The sequence below is a fragment of the Ctenopharyngodon idella genome, chromosome 1, assembly GCF_019924925.1.
Source record: "Ctenopharyngodon idella isolate HZGC_01 chromosome 1, HZGC01, whole genome shotgun sequence".
NCBI classification, from domain to species: Eukaryota; Metazoa; Chordata; class Actinopteri; order Cypriniformes; family Xenocyprididae; genus Ctenopharyngodon; species Ctenopharyngodon idella.
Genome location: NC_067220.1, coordinates 13,384,787 through 13,408,562, shown reverse-complemented (window position 1 = coordinate 13,408,562; position 23,776 = coordinate 13,384,787). Strand labels below are relative to the sequence as shown.

The 23,776-nt window shown below is 35.8% G+C and overlaps 1 protein-coding gene across 2 annotated transcripts in view; it reads left to right on the top strand.

The window, feature by feature from the left end:
- sdk1b (sidekick cell adhesion molecule 1b) overlaps window positions 1–23,776 on the top strand; it is a 253,500-nt gene that overhangs the window by 189,307 nt on the left and 40,417 nt on the right. For both annotated transcript variants that reach the window (XM_051903427.1, XM_051903423.1), the window contains 8 exons: window positions 1–192; window positions 815–936; window positions 5,496–5,605; window positions 6,105–6,255; window positions 9,985–10,222; window positions 12,029–12,144; window positions 15,254–15,443; window positions 18,994–19,092. In XM_051903427.1, coding sequence (XP_051759387.1) covers window positions 1–192; window positions 815–936; window positions 5,496–5,605; window positions 6,105–6,255; window positions 9,985–10,222; window positions 12,029–12,144; window positions 15,254–15,443; window positions 18,994–19,092 — 1,218 coding nt within the window. The remainder of the gene's footprint in view (window positions 193–814; window positions 937–5,495; window positions 5,606–6,104; window positions 6,256–9,984; window positions 10,223–12,028; window positions 12,145–15,253; window positions 15,444–18,993; window positions 19,093–23,776) is intronic.

The window sequence follows — 23,776 nt, the reverse complement described above, 5'->3', positions numbered from 1 at the left end:
GTTACATCTTGTGTTGGGAGGAGGCCGGTCAGAATGAAACCCGTGTATCTCAGACTCTGTCCAACTCCACGCTGGCGTATAAAGTGACCGGACTCACTTCACTCACCACGTACACTCTGCAGGTGGCTGCGGTGACACAGGCCGGCACCGGTACTGCCACCTCATCGACCATCTCAACAGGACTGCCGCCAGGTCTCCACACTCTCAAACAAATACACACTTCAATGCTAGCATCACTTTAATGCATCAACTTCTCCCTTGGGGATCAGTGATAGTCACCGTGTTCAAACTCTAAAGGAAATTCAGCTCATGAAACAGGATGCCGCAGTGGGGCGCATATTTCACATAGACCAGCAATCTGAGACACAGTCAGTAAGACTGTAATACATCACATAGAGTCAGTATGAAGCTCTTGGGGCCGCTGTGTGTGTGCGCGTGTGCTAGAGAGAACATGAAATAAATGATGATGACCAAAAGCCAAGCTACACTCATTATCTCCCACTGATATGCTGTGGAGTCAGGAAAGAACGAGCTTTATCTACTGTTGAATGAGCCACCGTGAACCACCCAAATATCATTATCAATCCATTTAATTACCAATTAATCATATACCCAAACACAATGAGCACTGCTGTACACAAAACCTAATCGACTCTGAAGTGAGTTATGGGCCCATTTACTGGAGTTTTCTTTGAAGGATAATGAAGACACAGGATGGAGAAAACAGACAGAGAACAGAACACAAAATGTGGAAATGTTTCAATTAGAGCAGCTTGTGAGTAACAGAAATATGTTTTGTTGTGTTGGTGAACAGAGCTACCTGGTGCTCCCTCCAATCTGGTCATCTCTAACATCAGTCCTCGCTCCGCCACCATAACGTTCCGCCCCGGCAGTGACGGCAAAACTGCCATCTCCAAATGGATCGTAGAAGGACAGGTGTGTAGGCCTGTGTGTGAGTGTGTGTCAAATTTAGCAAACCCTCTATTTTTGTCAACATTTTGTCAAATTTTTGTTTGCAAGTGGCTAACTTTCCCACAAACGGTGAATAAAGTTAACAGAATAGTTAACTGCCATCATTAGCGATTTGCTCTGTACAAAATAGTTAACTTTGCTACAGATGTCAGTATTCTGTCTGCTGAATGGTTAGCTTTTCCACAAATTGCACTTTTCTCTCAGAATAAATGGTACATTTTTTCGTGAATGGGATAGTTTTCTCTCTCCAAAATGGTTAACTTTGCTGTTAATTACACTTTTCTCTCTCAAAAATGGTTACATTTCCCATGATGGTCAATATTTTGTCTGCCCAATGGTTAACTTTTCCTCAAATGGCACTTTGACACTTGGTTAACTTTTTCATGTATGGTAGTTTTCTCTTTGAAAAATGGTTAACTATGACTTATAACAATTTTTGCTCTCCAAAATGGTTAACTTTCCCACTAATGGTATGCCATGGTAATTCCACTTATAGCAATTTTCTCCCCCCAAAATAATTAACTTTGCTGTAAATTACATTTGTTTTCTTTCCGAACTTGTAAACTTTGACACAAATTACACTTTTCTCTTTGAAGAAATTTTGTTTTTGTTTTTTTCTGCAAATATATACAAAAAAATTATATACAGTAGTACAAGTGCTACAAGTGGCACTTTTGCTTCTGTGACATGGTTAACTTTGCCACAAATGTCAAAATTCTGGCTGTCGAATGGTTAACTTTGCCACAAATGGCAATTTTCCCTCTGCAAAATGATTAATTTTGCATTGCAATGGTGTTTTTCTCTCTGAAATAATGTTACCTTTGCCACAAATTGCTGTTTTCCCTGCAAAATAAGTAACTTTGCAATGAATGGCAATATTCCTTTTGCCGAATGGTTAACGTTTCCACAAACTGCAATTTTCTCTCTGCCAAGACTGCTCTGTGGAATATGACTCTTCAGTGTATGTGCTCATAAGTATAAACGTGTGTGTAAGTATGTGTGTATTTGTGGGTGTGTGTTATGCCCTTGTCTGGCAGGCTGTGCTCTAGTGAAGATGCTGTTGTCTGGCAGGTACTTTATCTCCAGGGAAAAACAGGCTTGCTCTTGCACTAAAACATCGTCCCCCAGAGAAAACGCACACACACACACACAAGCACACATGCTCGCACTCTGTATGTGACATAGTACGAGAAGGCTAAGGAGATGTCATGCACCATGTCTCCCAGCCCTTTAGGTGTGGTGTGTGTTTGTGTGTGCGAGCATATGTGTTAAGCCCCTCTTGGATGGCGTCCAGTGCTGTGCAGCGTGAAGAGAAAAACTCCTCCTAATGAGATCCCTCCCTTTTCCCCCTCCGTTTTCTTCGTTCCTGTCTTTAATACTGTTTAATCGAGGGAGAACAGGAGGGAGGGAGTCAGAAGGAGGTATGAGAGAAGAGAGAGGAGAAGATTAGAGGTACTGAGGTGGCACTAATGGGGTCTTAAGTCTATGGGTTAGAAATCAGCTTGTGTTGGGGTGTTTTTTTTTTTACAGCTGACTTCTTCACAGCTGTATCCCGGACCAGGTCGGTTGCTGATTTCGATTCTCTTTGTATTCTTTTCACCTTTCCTCTGCTCGAGCAGGGCTGCACAAAGCACGCTGTGTAGATATGGTGTTTTAATGGAAACCAAGTGCTAGTTGTTTCAACATATGGTTTATCATATTGAAAGGGACATATCATGGAAAACTGCATTTTTCTTCCTCTCTCCCCAGTTCTCCCAGATTATTTATGAATATTAAGCTGCAAAAACAATGTCTCATTAACATATAACCACCCTTATTTATATACGAACGCCTGTTCAGTCCTAAAGTGATAAAGGAATTCTGTCATCATTACTAATGTTGTCCCAGACCTATAGGAGTGACTTTCTGCTCAAATAAAAAAAACTAATATACAATTTTTGTAAGTAAAATGGTTCCAGTGTTGTATTGGTCTCCATTAACTGTCATTATTTGGACAGAAAACTCCTTCAAATTAACTGATTTTGTGTTTCCCAAAAGAAAAAAAGTCATACAGGTTTGGAACGGTGAGTAAATGATGACAGAATTTACATTTTTGGGTGAACTGTCCCTTTAAACTCCCTAGTCCAACCTGATGAATGATAGTGTGAACTGTGAGGTTGGCCAATCATACCAGAGGTCATTTACATATGGAAATTTGAAAGGTGCAGTAGCCAAAAACAATCAGAGGGTCAGTGAGAGGCTGGAAAATGCAAAATTACAGTTGTTTTCTGTGTAAGAACCCTTGACTTACATTATAAGTGAACTTCAAGAGGAAATTGAAATGCTTTAGAAGTGTAGAATATGCCCCCTTTTAAGTATTTTGACAGTTTATACATGGTAATGATAGGAAAGAGCTGACTGCATGATATTAATCACAGGTTGCTCTACGAATAAATGGAGCTCTCAGTGAGGTCCTTGAGGAAATATGAGTCACGTGATTGTGACATGTTTGAAATGATAAGCAGTTTTTGTTTGCAGATAATGACTGGTTACATTACCCGGTGTCTCTTTGCGGCATTTGTTTTTATGTTGTGGATCTACTTTTTAATTAGCTCGTTACCTCATTACGGACTTATGAAGATCAAGGTGGTTAAAAAAAAACGAGCCCTTTACAGCTCTCACATGTCATTGTTGAGACTCTATGGCAACATGCTTTTGATTAGTGAAAAAATGGAAAACACAAAGCACAGGAAAACAAAGGCAACAGTCCTGATATGGAGTCTGCAGTGCGAGCAGCTTGGTTCGGTTTGCTGTTGCTTTTCACTGTCAGTCTAAAATTTTCTTATCAGCTCTGACTGCTGAATCTGACTCTCAGTATATTTGGAATGACACTCGAGGAATGAGGAATGCAGGATGTGCAATATACACAGTATGGGGTACCTAGATTTGCCCATATTTGCAGTATACATCATGTGAAGATGAATAAGATCTAGAAGCAATCTCAACTCTAATTTTAAGATCTAATTTGTGACTCGTTTGTTGACTGTCATGTTGATGTCAGCTGACAACCAAAAGTTAGAGCATTTTTACACAGAACTGGATTAAAAAATGTGAAAATATCTCTGGGCTTTGACATGCTTGCAACATAACATCTTGCTATAGTACCAGTATTGTACTGTAAAATGAAAAATCAAGTATGTATTAATAATAATAATAATAATAATAATAATACATTTATTTTACAGAACTACAATAAAATTGCTATCTTCCATTTCCAGTATGATTGACAACATTGGAAAATAACTGTTTTTAATTTTATTATTATTATTATTATTATTATTAATAATAATAAAATATTTTATTAAATTACATTTTTATTAAATTTTATTAAATATTTTAATACAAATAAATAAACCAATAAAGAAATGTATTACTATAGTAATACTATTATACTGTAAAATAAAAAAGAATTTAATAATAATATTATTATTAATTATTATAAAACTTAAACAAACCAATAAAGAAATGTATTAATAATAATAATAATAATAATTACAAAAATTGAAAATAACCCATTTTATTTTGTTATTATTATTATTAAAATATTTTTATTAAATTACATTTTATTAGATGTTAATAAATATTTTAATACAAATAAATAAACCAAAAAATAAATGTATTACTATAGTAATACTATTATACTGTAAAATAAAAAAGAATATAATATTATTATTATTAATAATAATAATTATCATCATTATTATTATAAAAATTAAACAATCCAATAAAGAAATTTATTACTATTAATACTGTTGTACTGTAAAATATAATAATAATTATTATTATTAAAATTGGAAAATAACCATTATTATTATTATTATTATTATTATTATTATTAATAAAATATTTGTATTAAATTACATTTTTATTACATTTTATTACATATTTTAATACAAATTAAATAAACCAATACAGAAATTGATTACTATAGTAATACTGTAAAATATAAAATGATATTTATTTTACAAAACAACAGTAAAATTACAGTACTATCTTCCATGTTTGATTGATGAAACTTTCTTAGCTCATTATTTTGGCATTTTTGTATAAAATTGGAATAAAAGTGCAAAATAGCTAAAAATAATAATAATTTATTTTCAAATGATGACTGAAAACCACTCGCTGGATTAAACATGCATCATTGAAGAGGTCATGCATCAACGTGTACTACTGTTTGTACTGTTTGAATCTTTTATCATGGAATAATGCTACAGTTTCTTTGGCATGTCTGTAGTTGTACCACTAGACGTCTCTAGCTGCTAAAAACATGCAACACAATGAGGTCATGTAACTGTAATGATGCATACTACAATTTGAAATGTTTGACTGTCATACTGCATATTCTTTCATGTGTGTGTGTTTTGTTTTTGTTTGTTTTGTTTTGTTTTTTGGTGGGTTTTTTTGGTTTTCAGTTACTATATTCAGTGTAGTATGCAACAGGCAGTACATTCTTCACTTCAAACACATCCTCTGTGTGGCCACAGGTGGGGACTGTGGGTGAGGAAGAGGAATGGAAGGTTCTGTATGAGATAGACAGTCCGCCAGCCTCAGACACTCTGGAGATTCCCAATCTCATCCCCTTCACTCAATACAGGTGAGTCTTTTGCTCCTTTTCTGAATGGAAAACCACTTTCACGTCGATCAAATGAACCAAAATGTGGTGATAAAAGCTCTAGTATGAAAGCACCTTCACAAACCTGTTGAGTGTTTCAGTTTTGGTGTTCTAATCTGTTTATGACCTTCCAATATTGACTAAACACTCATTACAATCCCAGCATTTCCTGTATGGATCTCCAGCTATCTTTTTTGTTGTTGTTGTTGTTGTTGTTGGTTTCTGTTCTTTTTCATTCTTTCTCTCTTTCTCTCATTCCCCTTTTCTATTTCTCTGCTTAATTGATTTTCTCAAGGTCTTGTGGAAAGATTGTCTTCTGATTCTCGGCACACTATCTTGTCCTAAAGGGATTACTGATGATCAGAGGCTGTAGAGATCTGTTATCCTGTCCAAAATCCCCTGTCCTCCAACTACTCAAGAGCAAGACCAGGGAATTAAAAACACTGTTTTTTCTTCTCCCCCTCTTACATATGCCTTTCAGGTTCAGGATGAAGCAGGTGAACATTGTGGGTTCGAGTCCCTTCAGTCAGCCCTCTCGTATGATGCAGACCCTGCAGTCTAGTCCAGATGTGGCCCCGGCAGATCTCATAGTATTTTCTGCAAGTGAAACCAGCCTGAGGATTCGCTGGGAGGTGAGAAAGGGACAATCTCACACACACACACACACACACACACACACACACACACAAGCATCAAAGTCGTAGTTGCAAAGGCAGTCAGTGGAAGGTAATCTGACAGAATTCTGTCATCAAAAAGATCTTCATTTGTGTTCTGAAGATAAACGAAGGTCTTACTGGTGTGTAACGACATGAGGGTGAGTTAGTAATGACAAAATTTTTATTTTGGGGTGAACTAACCTTTAAAACTGAAATCAGTTCATTAAAATAAAGTACTTGAATGGATTCACAAATAAATCAAACTCAAATGCCATTTTATTGGCACTTTTTAAGTGTACATCAGACATACATACATACATACATGATTAAGAATTTTTTGGGTAGTTTTTGAATTACTTTTCTATAAAATTGATTCAAGCGAACATCATTTTCACCGGAAAATTTTATTTATTTTTTTTTCTTATATCATTCCCGCTAACATTTATATGCCATTTATAAAAGCCAAGGAGCTTTAAAAGGTTTTCTTGCTGCATCAAAAGGAGGTGGATTTTTGTGAACATTATCATTAAAACTGGAGCACTCATACAAATATCGCAATTTTCATACACTCAAACACACACAGAGATGGACACAAATACTGTCTGCTGCACACTTTATAGGTGAGGGATATACTGGAAGAGGTTGACAGCTTATTTTTCCTGTCTGTTTTTCTGCTATCACGAGCCATAGTGTCTGTCAGTATCAGATGTAATTGCTGTTATTTTCTCCTTCACTTCTTCTTTTTTCCCCTCTCACCTTTTCAAAGCCTGAAGAGCGATCGAAGAATTTGAGTTGTAGAGGCACATAACATGAAGGCTGTCATTTCATAAGACAGGACTCCATTTAATCTAAAAAACGGCTTCAGCAAAGCCTCTACTGGTCATAGTAACACATTTGTGGGGTGCTGGTGCCGAAAAAATGACCCTCAGGACATAATAGTGCTTAATGCAGTTCTTCACAAGCGCTGAAAACGAAAACAGTGACCTATAACCTCTTTTTTATGGATAGTAATTTATTACATTCGTACTAAAACTTTCATGTAGCTGCCATTGAAGAAAAGGTTATTCTTTTACCGCTCCTCTGTCATTTACCAAGCAACCCAAGTTTGTTGAGTTTTAATGTCTTTAATGAGGAGATTTTAAACTGCAAGATGTATTTCATGAGCAGTTGCTCTGGAAATGCATTGAGCTTCAGAAGTATTTAGACAGCTACACTTATTAATTTTCTCTTCTCATACTGAGGTGAACTACTGTAGCTAAACCATTCCACCTGTACATTTTGCAAGCACAAAAACCTGACTCATATTCACTATAGCCACTCATAATCTAGTTTAACTCTTTCCCTGCCAGCGTTTTTTTTTTTTTTCTTCTTCTTCTTCTTTTTAAAGTTGCCATCCACCGCCAGCATTTTTGATCATTTTCACAAAAATGTAATGGCCCCTTGAATATTTTGTTGTATGTCTGTCTAAACATGCAATATGTCCAAATGTATATTTTTTATCAACACTTGAATGTGGGTAAGTTTCATAAAAAAAAGCAACATTCTGAACAAAAAAGCTGAGACAAACATATTTTTTGCTCCATTTTTGATCCAGAGATTCTGTACTCTTTCAGACGATGTGTTGTAGCATACCCTACCATATAACAGTGAAAACACGGAAAGCCAGAAAATTCTATCAATGGCGGGGAAGATTTGTCTCATGAATGAAGGAAAATCAATGGCAGAGAAAGAGTTAACCAGACTGAAAATAAAAAATGCAAAACAAGCTTGTAACCCAGCAGTGAAAGCAGGAAAATTCCATCAATGGTGGAAACAAAGATTTGTCTCATAAATGATGGAAAATTTGTCAATGGCAGGGAAAGAGTTAACCAAACTAAAAATAAAACAATGCAAAACAAGTTATCAACAAGCTTATTGCTTTTTGTAACCAAGTAGTGAAAGCAGAAATATTCCATCAATGGCAGGGAAGAGTTGTCTCATAAATGATGGAAAATTGTGTCAGTGGCAGGGAAAGAGTTAACCAGACTGAAAATAAAACAATGCAAACAAGTTATCAACAAGCTTATTGCTTTTTGTAACCAAGTAGTGAAAAAAGGAAAATTCCATCAATGGAGGGAAAGAGTTGTCTCATAAATGATGGAAAATTGTGTCAGTGGCAGGGAAAGAGTTAACCAGACTGAAAATAAAACAATGCAAAACAAGTTATCAACAAGCTTATTGCTTTTTGGAACCCAGCAATGAAAGCAGAAATATTCCATCAATGGCAGGGAAGAGTTGTCTCATAAATGATGGGAAATTTGTCAGTGGCAGGGAAAGAGTTAACCAGACTGAAAATAAAACAATGTGAAACAAGTTATCAACAAGCTTATTGCTTTTTGTAACCAAGCAGTGAAAGCAGAAATATTCCATCAATTGTCGGGGAAGAGTTGTCTCATAAATGATGGGAAATTTCGTCAGTGGCAGGGAAAGAGTTAACCAGATTGAAAATAAAACAATGTGAAACAAGTTATCAACAAGCTAATTGCTGGTTTGAACCATGGCTAGTTAGAACAAAAACTCATATTTACATGGATGAGCTAGCTTTTTGTGTTTTTTATTTTTTTATTTTTTATATCACATCATATATCAAAACATCATATTGCAACCAACTAAAGATTATCAGCTTATTGTAGAGACCATAAGGACTGAAACATTGATTTGGCCCGTATTTATGAAGTCGCTTGCATTCGTCAACTAGCCAAAATCATTTTAATTGAAACGCTTCAAGCAGTCAATGTACTGAAGCTGTGAACATCGTAAGGTTTCGAGTGTGCATTAAAGTACTAGGCGAGCAACCATGTGCAAACTCTTGGCATCTGATGCTGGAAAATGTCTCTGAGCCATGTGCCAATGTGCAACGCACAGCTGAAGCAGGCGAGGGACTGAGCCGCATTACAGCCAATTTAAAATGTCATTTAATTTATGTTTATGAGGAGATTAAGGAACTTCCTTTCTGTTTGCTGCACACAATTTGACGCTTGTGAAGGTTTTCATTCATCCAGATCATCGTAGAACTTAGCCAATGGGATGAGCTCTAAAACATTCATTTCTAATTCCTGTTGAGTAAGATTAACATGCAGAAAATTAGTTAAACTATTTCAGCTTAAATCTCAGTACCATACCAATTGCCCAAAATGTGTTTGGACAACTTTAGTTTCTCTTAAAAAATCTGATTTTAAATATTCTTCAGTGTCACGTGATCCTTCAGAAATTATTCTAATATACTGATTTGGTTCTCAAGAAACATTTCTTATTATTATCAATGTTAAAAACAGTTGTGCTGCTTAATATTTTTGTGGAAACTGATACTTTTTTTCAGGATTCTTTGATAAATAGTAATAATACGTTCAAAAGAACAGCATGTATACATACATGTATGTATGTGTGTATATATATATATATATATATATATATATATATATATATATATATATATACAATGTATTGTTTTTTGTTGTTGTTGTTGTTGTTTTTTTTTATACAAATATCACTTGACTCGAAATTCCTATATTTTTAAGTGCCTGAAGTGTTAAAAAATGTGTATCCTGTCACACAGTTTGTTAGCCATTCTATTTAGAATCCAAATCATAGTTTTGGGGTCTTCTTATTGATGTAAGTGTATCAGAGTCTCTCCTGCCTCAATGTTTTTCTTTTTATCTTTTGTAGCCGCTTCCAGAGCCAGCTTATAACGGAAATCCTGAAAGTGTGGGTTACCGTGTACGTGCACAGAGAGCAGACGGGCTTGGGCAGCCCCGAATGGAGACGGTTTCTGACCGCCTGTCTCGAGAGGTGACAGTGGAGGGCCTTGAGGAATGGACAGAGTACGAGCTGAGCGTTCAGGCCTTCAACGGCATCGGGCCTGGACCCTGGAGCAGTCCTGTGCTGGGCAAAACTAAAGAGTCAGGTGACACACTATGCTTGCTTTAGATGTAGCTTCTCCACTTTGGATTTTACACAAAAGTAACAATCAAAATTAATTATCTATGAAGTTTTTTTCAAAGTTCAGTATCATTTGTGTTGATGCATTCTGGTCACATTTCCATTTTGATCATTTTGCATTTCAGTTGTGTTTTATAATAAATTAATAAAATATAAGACCGGTATTTACATAAAATTCTTATAAGATGTCATTTGATTTTTATATGAATGCTGCACGTTGCTGTGTTGCTTAGGAAATCTAAACAAGCTACAGTTTAGCCAGCATCTCGCTAGCCGATTTTTAGTCGCAAGCTTCATTTACATAGTCTTTGGAGACTCAGATGGAGTATTTGCCCGAGGCCACATCTCTCAGCGGGTGGCCGTTAGCAGCCCCAGTGACTCCCTGCTGAGTTAATGATCCTGACGACCCTTAGACAACATCTAGAAAGTTTGAAATGATCAGAGGCAGCTGGTGGGGCGGGCACTTGTGGCCTTGGCAGTGACCACTTACAGGTTTCAAATATCTGATTGTCAATTCTGGACCTTTTCTGTTGTTTGTGACTCAATAAGCATTTTAAAACATCATGTTATAGAGAGTAATTTTAGTGGAAGAAATGTTTTAGAACTAAGCATACACTACCGTTCAAAAGTTAGGTTAGGGGGTCAGTAAGCTTTTTTTTTTTTTTTTTTTTTGAAAGAAATTAATACTTTTATCCAGCAAAGCATTTTAAATTGATCAGAAGTAATGGTAAATAAAAAAATAAAAAAAATATTAAATTATAAAAATTAAATTATATTCAGCATCAAAGCATCATATTAGAGTGATTTCTGAAGGATCATATGACACTGAAGACTGGAGTAATGATGCTGAAAATTCAGCGTTGCCATCACAGAAGTAAATTACATTTTAAAATATATTAACATAGAAAACAGTTATTGTAAATTGTATTTTTTTTTACCTCATTGTTTATCATATAGGTGTAGCCTTGATGAGCATAAGAGACTTCTTTCAAAAACATCAAATATAAATAAGAGTAGTGTACCTTTTTCATGACTTTTGAAGATTTTATACATTTTCAAGACTTTTCCAGTCCTAGAATATCACACTGTAGAACTCCTTATCACACCGAAGAACTGACAAACTTGTTTGGATCATTTTCCTCAGCAAACTAACAGTCACACACACATTTTTTTTTCTGCAGTTCCCATACACTTTACTACCAGAATAAGAAAGTGTCTTGTCGCTTTGTTTATCAAATTAAAATCTTTTTTCTCACTGAAGCTGTGCATGAACATGTGCCAGCAAGCCCTGAAGGAACAAATACACATTACACACATTCACAGGGTAAAGCTTTGAAATGTATCCTGAATCAGTCCATTACAAGTGTTTATGCTCACGCAGTTTTCCTGTTCTTATTTCGGTGAGCTTCACATGACAGGAAATCAGAGAGAAATGTCAGAGGCTGTTGTTCAAGCTGTCAGCCCTCCTCTGTTTTTAATAAGTGAATGTGACAGACTCCAATAGAAGATGGTGAGATTTCAGCAAAAATAGGCAGTAGATGCGAAACCCTGACTGAAAGTAATGGTTTTGAGTCAGCTATTGAGGCCTTACTTGCTAAAATTGTTTATTCCTATTATTATTAATGATAGATGTCACTATTGGTGTCTTTTATCATATTGTAGTTGTAATATGAGGAAAAACAGCTAAGTGTTGTAAAATCACTGTAACACACAGCCTTGAGTAGGTTTTTGCTTTTATATAAAATGGCTTTCTATATGGGTGTGTTTTCAGTTCCCTCTGGTGCCCCAGAAAATGTGACCACAGAAGCAATGAGCTCCACGAGTGTATTGGTCACCTGGGGTTCAGTCCCTGAGCACCAGAAGAATGGACACATCCTTGGTTACAAGGTACGGTTACTATATCAAAGGGAATGTTTTAAGACCCTTAAAATCCCCCATAGACTTAGCTGGAGAGTTCTGTCTGCCAAACACTGCAGCATGGTGAATTAGTACTGTATATAGTGACATCTGACTAAAATAATTTTAAATTGCTTGTTTACACTATTACAATTGTTATTAAAGTTCAGCCAAAAATGTAAATTCTGCCATAATTTACTCACCCTCATGTTGTTCTAAACATATATCACTTTCTTTCTCCTGTGGAAGACATGTATTTTTTTTTTCTTTTCATAGAATGAAAGTCAATGGGGTCCAAAATAGTATAGACAAAAAGACAGTTCAAAATATCTTTTTTGTTGTTGTTGTTGAGATATTCATCGAAATATCTTGTTTTATTTTCTCCAGAAGAACACAGGTTTATATGGAAGCCCGTTTCCACCACTAAAAAAAAAAAAAAACAGTAATTGTGACTTTTTATTTCGAAATTGCAAGTTTATATCTCACAATTCTGACTTTTTTTCTCACAATTCTGACTTTTTTTTCACAATTGCGAGATATAAACTCGCAATTGTGTGATATAAAGTCACAATTCTGAGATATAAACTCGTAATTGCGTGATATAAAGTCACAATTCTGAGATATAAACTCGTAATTGCGTGATATAAAGTCACAATTCTGAGATATAAACTCGTAATTGCGTGATATAAAGTCACAATTCTGAGATATAAACTCGTAATTGCGTGATATAAAGTCACAATTCTGAGATATAAACTCACAATTGCGGGAAAAAGAAGAAAAAAGTTTCACACAATTGTGAGTTTATATCTCACAATTGTTAGAAAAAAAGTCAGAATTGCAAGAAAAAAAGTCTGAATTATGACTTTATATCACCCAATTGCGAGTTTATATCTCAGAATTATTTTTTTTCTCACAATTGCGAGTTATAAAGTCAGAATTGCGAGAAAAAAAGTCAGAATTCTGACTTTATATCACGTAATTGCGAGTTTATATCTCGCAATTCTGACTTTATAACTTGCAATTGTGAGAAAAAAAGTCAGAATTCTGAGATATAAACTCGCAATTACTGTTTTTATTTTTTTATTTAGCGGCGGAAACGGGATTCCATAGGTTTAAAACAACATGACATCCTTATCTAAATGATGACAGAATTATAATTTTTGGGTGAATTATCACTTAATGAAATGAGAATTCATCTATGCATGTTATAGATCTTATTGTGAATGATTTATCCATGTATAGGTTTCATTTTCAATTTTTTTTTTAACCTTGTGATGTTTAATCAAAATGTCATAACTTTTGGCGAAACGACACACTTCTCTCTGGTGACGAAATGCCGGACCTCTCCAGTCATTTACCCCGCTTAAACTCTGCCCCTCCACATTCGACAGCAAGCTCGAATTCAGATCTGCCTCCATCCAATCAACAACCAATGGATAGTGCCAAGACCACGTCCTACATTTTTTCAGAATCTGTTACACTCAGATGTACGTCACATTATGGAAGAAAAGATTGCTACTTCCATTTCATTGAGACTTTAAATGTTAAGTCTTAAAATGTGCACAAAAAAAAAAAAAAAAAATTCCCATGGGCTTTCTTTGAAGGAGGAAGCTGAGCCATATCCCCATGTAGGTGCCAAGGCTCTTTTGATCTGGAAAAGTAAGAAACCAACTAGAATACACTAACAACCACATAGCAGAACCACTCAGAAGCAACTCTGATGCACCATAGCAAAAAAGCATATGGAGTACACTTCTACACATCTAATGTAATGTTTTTATCATGCGCCAAAGGCACTTTAAACCACAAAGAGCTGGTTATACGCATATCTACAAAAGTTCTTCCTCATGATTTAATGCACATACATTCAGCCGAACATAGTTCACATTGAGTTCATTTTGAACACATCTGTAAACTGTGTTAAGCTATTGAAACCCATGTGCACTGTTTCTTGTATAAGGCTTTTTTTTTTCAATTTTCTGCTTAGGCTGTGTAGAGTGACATGATGCAAGATCTTGAAATTGCTGAAACAGTTTTCCTTTTACAAACTGTCGGAAGCCAATTGATAAAATGCTTAGTCTGTAAAAAGTGGGGGAAAATGAAATAACACAATTAATTATTGATCTCTTCTGAAGTCAGGACCCAAGTTATGCAAAACTTGAACTGATATCTGAAGAAATAGTAATGCTTGCACGTGCAAAAGTTGTTGCTGCGATGCTAAGGTTTTGTTGGCGTTTGCTATGTGGTTGCCTACTGACCCAATTCAAAAGAGTTCATCTCTACGATATTCTGATCTATGTTATCCTCCACCATGGATTTGCTCAAATCCCTAACCTTAAAGGGATAGTTCACCCAAAAATGAAAATTATCCCATAATTTACTCACCTTCAAGCCGTCCTAGGTGTATATGATTTTCTTCTTTTAGCCAAACACAATCTGAGTTATATTAAAAAGTATCCTGGTTCTTTCAAGCTTTATAATGGGAGTGAATGGTACCATTTTTTTAAGCCCAAAAATGCGCATCAATTCATCATAAAAGTAATTCATACGGCTCCAGGGGGTTAATAAAGGCCTTCTGAAGTGAAACGATGCATTTTTGAAAGAAAAATATCCATAATTACAACTTTATTAACTGTAATCACTAGCTTCTGGTAACCGGTAACCGCCATCCGCGCGTTCACGAGAGAGTCGAGTAAACCCAGGGACTTTTTTGTAGGTATTGGGCTGTTGTGCGTGTCTACCGAATTTCATACCTGTACGTGAAACGTAGCGCGAAGGGCGATTAATTTAAATTTTGTAGGTGGCGCTATCGAGCCATTTTGCCACACCTAATTCTGAAACCTATATCAGACATAAATTTTCACCACTTCTGATGCCTGTGCAAAGTTTCATGAGTTTTCGAGCGTTTAGGCCTTCAAAAATGCGATTCATTTTGGAGAAGAAGAATAATTACAATAGAGTCCTCACACCATCGGTGCTCGGGCCCTAATTAGCATACACTACTACACACTATATGATTGTTGTTGATTTTAGGATGTTCCTACACTCTATAGCACATCAAAACTGTTTCCATTTGACCTATATTTCCCTTTATCTCTAGGTATCATACAGAGAAAAAGATTCTGAGCGGGCTCCCCAGGTCCAGCTGGTGAACGGGAACCAGACTCACTTGCTTCTTTTAAGGAACCTTGGCAAGTTCATCCTGTATGAGGTCCAGGTGCTTGCATTTACACGTGTCGGAGATGGACCACCCAGCCTCCCCCCCACAGTTGAGAGAACCAAGGATGATGGTAGGCAACCAATAAAATCAATGCATCGCCCACTGAGCAACATGCATCATCTAATTCTTCAGATGTTCCCACTGGTTATGACAAATCGTGCACGCATAATAAAAGCAAAAATAAATGTTCACACACACATTGGGTCAAAATTAGACTTTGAGTGAAAGCTACCCATTTAGCAGATGTTCCTTCACACACTCACACACCAGTACACACGCACACACATTCATAATGGTACCTCTAAGTTATGTCTTGCTTCATGCTCTGGTGGTTTCCAGCTGTGCCCGACATTCAGACTGGCATTACCTCCCACGTGGCTCTAGACACAGACAAACACACATGCATATTCGCTCAAACACTCGCCTGGCCTCCTGGTGCCCCCACTGCATGAAACCTCATCCTGCATCACTGCATCGCTTGAGTCACCTGTCTGAACCACCTCTCACTCACTCATAGAAAAGAAAAATCACTAATGAGATCTCAATTTGTTCCCAGACAGCAATGACATTAAGTGGTGACTACATTTCAGATATTTCTTTGGAGAAAAACACCCCAGCATTCTCACGTCCATCTCTTGTTTCTCATTAGAGACTCAAACTGTGCTTGCATTTGACAAAATCGGCAAATAAAAGTCAGAGATTCCAAGCTGTATGGGCACATTCATTTTATGGCCCATTTAAAAGCCTTCTCAGCTCTGTAATTAGCAATTATAAAAATATCCTTCTAATACAGTAAAGCACTTGCTCATTTTGTTTGCTAAAAAATAACTTACATTATTCAATATTTAACTACTATAATTATTTTAATTATTGTATTCATAATAATTTTATTTATATAAATAGTATTTTGTAACTAGATAAGTAATGTTTGATGACAAACTTTGATGTTGGCTTGACATAGCCAGGTCTGAAAGTGCAAAATATCTTTGAACAGCTTGAAGTTTGAAGGTTTTACTCAAAGAAAGTTAAAAATGTTACTTGCATGTTTAGCATACTGCTAACATGATTTAACATGTTGGTAACATATTTTAGCATGTTACTAGCATGAATTAACAGGTTGCTAGCATGATCAGCGTGTTACTAACATGAATTAGCATGTTGTTAACATATTTTAACATTTTACTAGCATGTTTTAACACATTGCTAACCTGTTTTAGCACACTGCTAGCATTAATTATCATGTTGCTAGCATGTTTTAAAACTACTAGCATTAATAAACATGTCGCTAGCATGTTTTAACACTTTGCTAACATTTTTAGCATGTTTCTAGCATGTTTTAGAATGCTGCTAACATGAATTAACATGTTGCTAACATGATTTAACACATTGCTAGCATGTTTTAGCATATTGCTAACATGAATTAATGTGTGTCCCAAATGACGCACTTTACACTATGCACTTATACACTATGTACTTATGCACTATGTACTCATCCATGTAGCGCGTGAATTGTATAAGGTTATTTTGTCATTTAACAACGAAGTCTGATACCCCCTCCCTCTCCACTACGTAATTAAAGTTGGGACAGTTGAGTGCATGAAGTGTCCAACATTCCACACTTTGTTTTTTCCGTTATTTTAGTGCATCATCCAGGTATTTAAAGTGTAGTTTTTCTTTTTGGAATTTTCAGTGTGAACGCACCACTTACACTATTTATAAAACGTCATAGAATAGTGCATAAGTACGTAAATTGGGACGCACCTTTAGTATGTTTTAGCATTTTGCTAACATGAACTAGCATGTTTTAACACTTTGCTAACATGAATTAGCATGTTTTAAAACTACTAGCATTAATAAACATGAAGCTAGCATGTTTTAACACTTTGCTAACATTTTTAGCATGTTTGTAGCATGTTTTAGAATGCTGCTAGCATGTTTTAGCACATTGCTAACATGAATTCGTATGTTTTAGCGTGTTGCTAGCATGAATTCGTATGAACTAGCATGTCACTTTGCTAGCATGAATTAGTATGTTGCTAGCATGTTTAAGCACTTTGATAGCATGGTTAAGTATGTTTTAGTACATTGCTAACATGAATTAGTATGTTACTAGCATGTTTAACCACATCGAGGGAACAAATTAGTAAATCGTGCGCACGATTTAGCCTACTATTTTTTTTCTGCATGTCATGTCCGGGGCTCCGTACATTGCTAACATGATTTATCATGTTGCTAGCATGTTTTAGCATGTTGTTAGCATGAATTACTATGTTGCAAGCATGTCCTAAGCTAGTTGCTATGCTTTGCCAGTGATAGATATGTAGTGGATGAAGCTTAAATACTATATTATTGTATTAAAGTTTTGACCCCCTCAGTGTAAGTTTATGGGATTTTTATTTTTTTTTAATCTTCATTTTTAGGAAAACCATAAATTGGATCAGTTAGAAAAGATATAGCAACCCGAGTCAAAACAGCCTGAAGGTCTGACCCGAGCCTGGTGGGTAGCTTAAAAGCTCTAGGAGGAGATACTGTTTAAATTTTGTCTCAGAAGAAGAAGAAGAAGCTTAAATAGCATTTCAGTATGTTGGCTTTGTCAAGCCAACATAATTATTTATTAATCATTTTATTTATAATTTATTTATAATTAAATATTAACTACAATAAAAAATTTAAATTCAGTGGATTAAATATTACTTTGTATTTTTACTACAATAGGTATTACTATAATTGTGTTTTACAAATTTACTGTGAAATTATTACTAAATTATTATTTTTCACATTGCAGTAATGAGAATGAGATGTTTTTCAAATTATGGAGGGAAATGTGCTTAGTTATCATGAAGCTAATGCCATAATGAAAAAATAGACTTCTTTTGAATCTGGAGTGAAATATAGGACAGGCATTACTTGACAGTTTTCATGAGATTCAACCAAGTGGGAACCTCATTAAGTCTCCTGAGATATAAAAGAGCAACCTCTGAGCAATAAAATTTCCTTCGGGAAGCTTCTCTCAGAAATACTGTACATACTCGCATTTTTGCATTTATATATCCACAGCACAGGGAAGTAAGCGCTGCCATCTTCCCCTTTGAAATGAGTGAGTGTGTTCATATGTGGACTGTGGAGTCTTGCCAGCGGAATGACAAATGCCCTCTTTCTGTCATTTTTCTTAATCGGCTCAATGGAGCAACATTCATTCGGAAATGTACAGGGATACCAGGGATACCAGATACTGGAATGTCTATGTGATTATTCTCTACACACACTGACTCACACACTCACACACACACACATCAGAACTAGTGGATTACCAGCGCTGTTGGCCTAGTGTCCACTGGCAGAGTTAAATGTGTTTGATGAGGGATTATGAATCACTAATATTTATATTTATGGATTTAAGGAATTAGAAGTTTACGGCGAGACTTTGTATGTGTGTGTGAAGAGATTAAAATGTCATATTTATCATGTCCAAGATAAAAGCTTGGTCCCACAAACAGATGTTTTGAAGTGTTTGAAATATGTTCTACATTTAAAGAAATCAGAATGTGGACTACAGTAATCTGTTTTAAATACCTTGTTCGACTGTGTATCCTCTCTCACCCTCCCTCTCTTCTCTCCAGTTCCTGGTCCGCCTGTCAGGTTGGTGTTTCCAGAAGTGCGTCTCACGTCTGTCAGGGTTGTCTGGCAACCTCCCTCTGAGCCAAACGGTATCATTATGGGTAAGAGAACATAAACGTTATACAGCCAGTCACGCACACATTTACCTAGCTATATAAATGAGGACTTCTGTTGTTTTAAAGGGGACATATTATGCAAAATGAGAGAGAGTGCAGCAGTCCGCCATTTCTGTTTCCTCACTGAAGCAGCTGGAGATATACAATGTCTGTTCCAAAAAAAAAAAAAAACATTACAAATGTTCTGTTATCAACTTAACTCCACAACAACTACATAAATGTATCCACTAACCATTCAGAAACGTCCAGTTTCATTCTAAAAGTTGTAACGTCTTCCTGAGTCTCTCCATCAGTGTCCAACTCTGTTTCGAACAATGTAAGGCTGAACACCGTTACTGACAATTTCTGACATTTTGGCTGCGTGAGATTCTCCAGTTTTGTTGTTGTTGAAGCGCGAGCTGTTAAAGTTCTGCCCTCTTCTGGAAAGGGGGTCGGGAGCAGCAGCTCATTTGCATTTAAAGGGACACACAAAAACGGCGTGTTTTTGCTCACACCCAAATAGGGGCAAATTTGACAAACTGTAATAAATGATCTGTGGGGTATTTCGAGCTAAAACTTCACAGACACATTCTGGGGACACCAGAGACTTGTGAAAAGGGGAATAATAGGTCCCCTTAATACATTTAATATAATATTTTAATAAATAAATACATTTAGTATATCATTGATGATATCTCTGTTCTGTTGTTTTTATATAAAGCTATATAAGTACTCATATCTTTGCAAAGGTTACAAGAATGTAATTTGGTCTGCAGTAAAAATGTCATTTAAGACCTTAAAGAAAGTCTGTTTGTTCCCATTGTGCCCTGAGCCATTTGAAATAGTATTATTACAAGGACATGCTGTGTATTGCATTGGAGTCAGTTTGTATCTGTGTGTGTTATGAGATTTTGTGTACTGGGATTTCAACCGTGTATGGAGATTAAACCGCCTCAGTTTTGCCGTTATCAAGATTATGGGCCGTACTGACACACAGCTATAGATGACTGGATTATGGACACTTAACCACCCATGATGGATCATATAATCCCTTAATAGTGATAGAAATGTGAAGCCTCTTTACCTCGGATGATCTCTTGCCTTCTGTCTCTTTTCTACACACACTCGCACACAGAGCTCTCTGCTGATTGGATCAATCGTTCCCTGTAGGATTGAGCGATATAAACCAAAGATCTTCAATCAGAGCAGAGCTGTCAGTGTTCCAGCACTCATTTTATCTTCTCAAATCTTTGTAATATATTTCATATGTGAGGATACGCAGATAATGTGACTTTCACACATTACTTTCAAGGGGTCTTTCATTGTTCTGTGTTGATTTTCCTCAACAGCAGTCAGATACGCTCGCAATTACTGCACGCTGACTGTGAGGCATCGATGCATTTAAGTGACCTTGGAGGCATTTCAGATAGCAAACCTATAAACTGATTAAGTACAGATCATTAGATCAAATCATCATCAGTACACTGCATAAAATCTTTTTTCTTAATGGAGTAGATCATCTAGAAATTAAAACTCTGGTATCATTTACTCACCTATATGAGCACTTATCTCAGATTTTTGAAGAATAAGAATAATAAAAAATAATTTCGAAGAATAATAAAAATAATAGCTTCTTAAAAGTATTATATAAGTGGTCTATATGACGCTATAAGTCTTCTGCAGTAAGACATTTTTTTTAGAAATCTAGAATAAATAGATCATGGTTTCCACAAAAATAATAAGCAGCACAGCTGTTTTCAACATTAATAATAAGAAATATCTCTTAAGCCCCAAATTTAATTCAATTCAATTCACATTTATTTGTATAGCGCTTTTCACGATATATATCGTTTCAAAGCAGCTTTACAGAGAATGCATATCAACATTACAATTTAGAGAATGCAGTTAGCTAATAATGTAATAATTTAGGCAGTTTAATTTACAATCACTGTTAGCAGTTTAATTGAAGGTCGAAGCAATGAGCTCCTGGAAGTAATGAATAACATATTAACAATAATTAGGATATATAGAAAATCGGGAGTGTTCATGTTGATCCAGATTTTGCGTCATCTGAAGTCCTCGCAGGAGTTGGCGCCGTCTTATCAAAGGTGTTGGTCATCTGAGGTCTTCTTAAGAGGCTGGATCCAAACTGAAGCTGATGTAGTCTCTAGTCACCACAAGACGGGTGTCCCGAGATAAAACATAAAAGCAAATGGAGAATAATTAGCACAGCTGCTGTTCATAACATTAAGCAAAGATAGTCATGTGCAATTTATCTGATATGAGATGCATTATGTGAATGCTTGGCTAAAGAGTTGCATCTTTAAACTAGATTTAAACTGGGTGAGTGAGTCTGAGCCCCAAACATTATCAGGAAGGCTATTTCAGAGTTTAGGAGCCAAATGTGAAAACGCTCTCCCTCCTTTAGTGGACTTAGATATCCTAGGTACAACCAGAAGTCCAGAGTTTTGTGATCTTAAAGAGCGTGAAGGATTGTAGGGCAATAGAAGGTCGGTTAAGTACACAGGAGCTAAACCATTTAGAGCCTTGTAGGTCATTAGCAATACTTTATAATCGATGCGGAACTTAATAGGTAACCAGTGTAGAGATGATAAAATTGGTGTTATATGATCATATTTTCTTGACCTGGAAAGAACTCTAGTAGCTGCATTTTGTACTAATTGTAGCTTGTTTATTGAGGAAGCAGATATAGATATATTAGAATGATTTCTGAAGGATTATGTAAATTTCAAAAACATTAAAAAGTCAAAAATGTGAACTGTAGTGTATGTATGTGTGTGTGTGTGTGTGTGTGTGTGTGTGTGTGTGTGTGTGTGTGTGTATGTGTGTGTGTGTGTGTGTGTGTGTGTGTGTGTGTGTGTGTGTGTGTGTGTACATATATATATGGGTCAATGACTTTTGTCTAAAGGCCTTAATAATAATTAAAAACTAAGATATGACATCCAAAGTATGTAAGGTAGTACAACTAGATCACTTTTATTGAATGGGTTTTGAAAAAAAGGTTTTAATTATATTTTGCTACATATAACAGTATTTTAAAGATTTTGTCAAAGGGTCATTCGGTTTAACCGTCCAAAGGCCAATACAGCCATTTCATTAGTGATTAAAATATCTTAAAATGTAATAAATGTATGTATTTTTTTTCTGGCATGATTTTATAACATCATATATCAACACGTGCAAAATGGTATTAAAATTACGTGTAGAAGTCATTGCTTTGTTATGAGAAAGAATGTCCGGAAAAATGAATTTCATTGATGTCATTCGGAGTAACCAATATAAAGGGACCGTTTTGGATCAAGTCATGCGTTCAATATCATGTGACAGGATGTGACATCATTCAGACACCTTTAAAGGACCACATGGTTGTGAAGCAAAGTAACTAACTCTCTCTTAACTATTTGAAAAATTCGTTTTCACTTGATCATACGCAAGTCCCGAAACATCAGGTCATTCGGTACAACCGTTATAAAACATGGAAAATGTTGTAATATTTTAAAAACTTGTACTAAATATAAAATGTTTGATTATCCTTTTTCTAGCTAGCTAGTTATCAGCCTGTTAGCATTGTTTAAAAATATCATCATTCGGTATAACCAAAAGTGTCATTCGGTAAAACCGAAATTTTGGTTAAATCAAACTTTTTGGTGACAAATTTTGTCCATCTTGTAAAAAATGACTAAAGCAGTGTTAATTGACTATAAAAGCCATATAATCTCATTGTTTACACTTAATAAAACTTCAAAATTAAGTATATCTCCATTAGGTTTTTTTGCACTTTTAAAAACCTTATTCGTCAATGACCCACATATATATGGCATGTAACGCAGTCACTCCTACTAGCCACTTTGGCAGGTTGAATTTTACATGTAATATATACATTTTTAAATTGTAGTCTTTTAAAAAGGCATCTAAAATAATAAACTAAATGTGATAGTGTTGTCAAAAATATCGATTTTTCATTACATATCGGTACTGAAATATCTGAAAAGCTTCCAGTACTCATTTTCTGCAGAATAGATAGATGTTACCAGCTGAGCTTTCTCTCTATCTCGTCTCTCCGACAGTGAGTTGACACACAAACCCGCCTCCCCTCAGTCACTCATTTCATTTGCTTCGGATGAATATTGTTGGTGTAACAGGGCTTGAATTTCGGCATGGGATTGCGTGTATTGCCCATAATTTTACTCATTCAGATTTAGTGCTCACACCCAAAGTGCTCGCACATAAAGCCACATCTCAGTACTAAATTGAGTTCTTTTTCACTGCTTATTGCACTTAAACAATCAAAAATACACAAAAATGCCGAACACGTCCACATAAAAAATAACACAGAAAAGATCTGATTTTCAAAACAAAAGCCTTATGTGTTATAGAATGAACCAGAGAGTGCTGCGCTCAGAATTAAAAGATTTTGCCATTACCTGCAGGCTGATGGACAGGTTCTCTCCCACATCAATGCAAATTTTTAAAAGGATTTTTTTAGAGAATTTTGCTTAAACATCTCTGCTGTTTTTTGTTTGTTATCCTATTAAAATCAATGAAACAACAATACTTTTGTACAATAACTGGGGGGCCTATTCATCATAGTGGGCGAGCCTGTGCCCCTCAGGCCTGTCCGTTGGCTACACCCCTGGTATATTGTATGTTAAACGTGTCATGCATCATA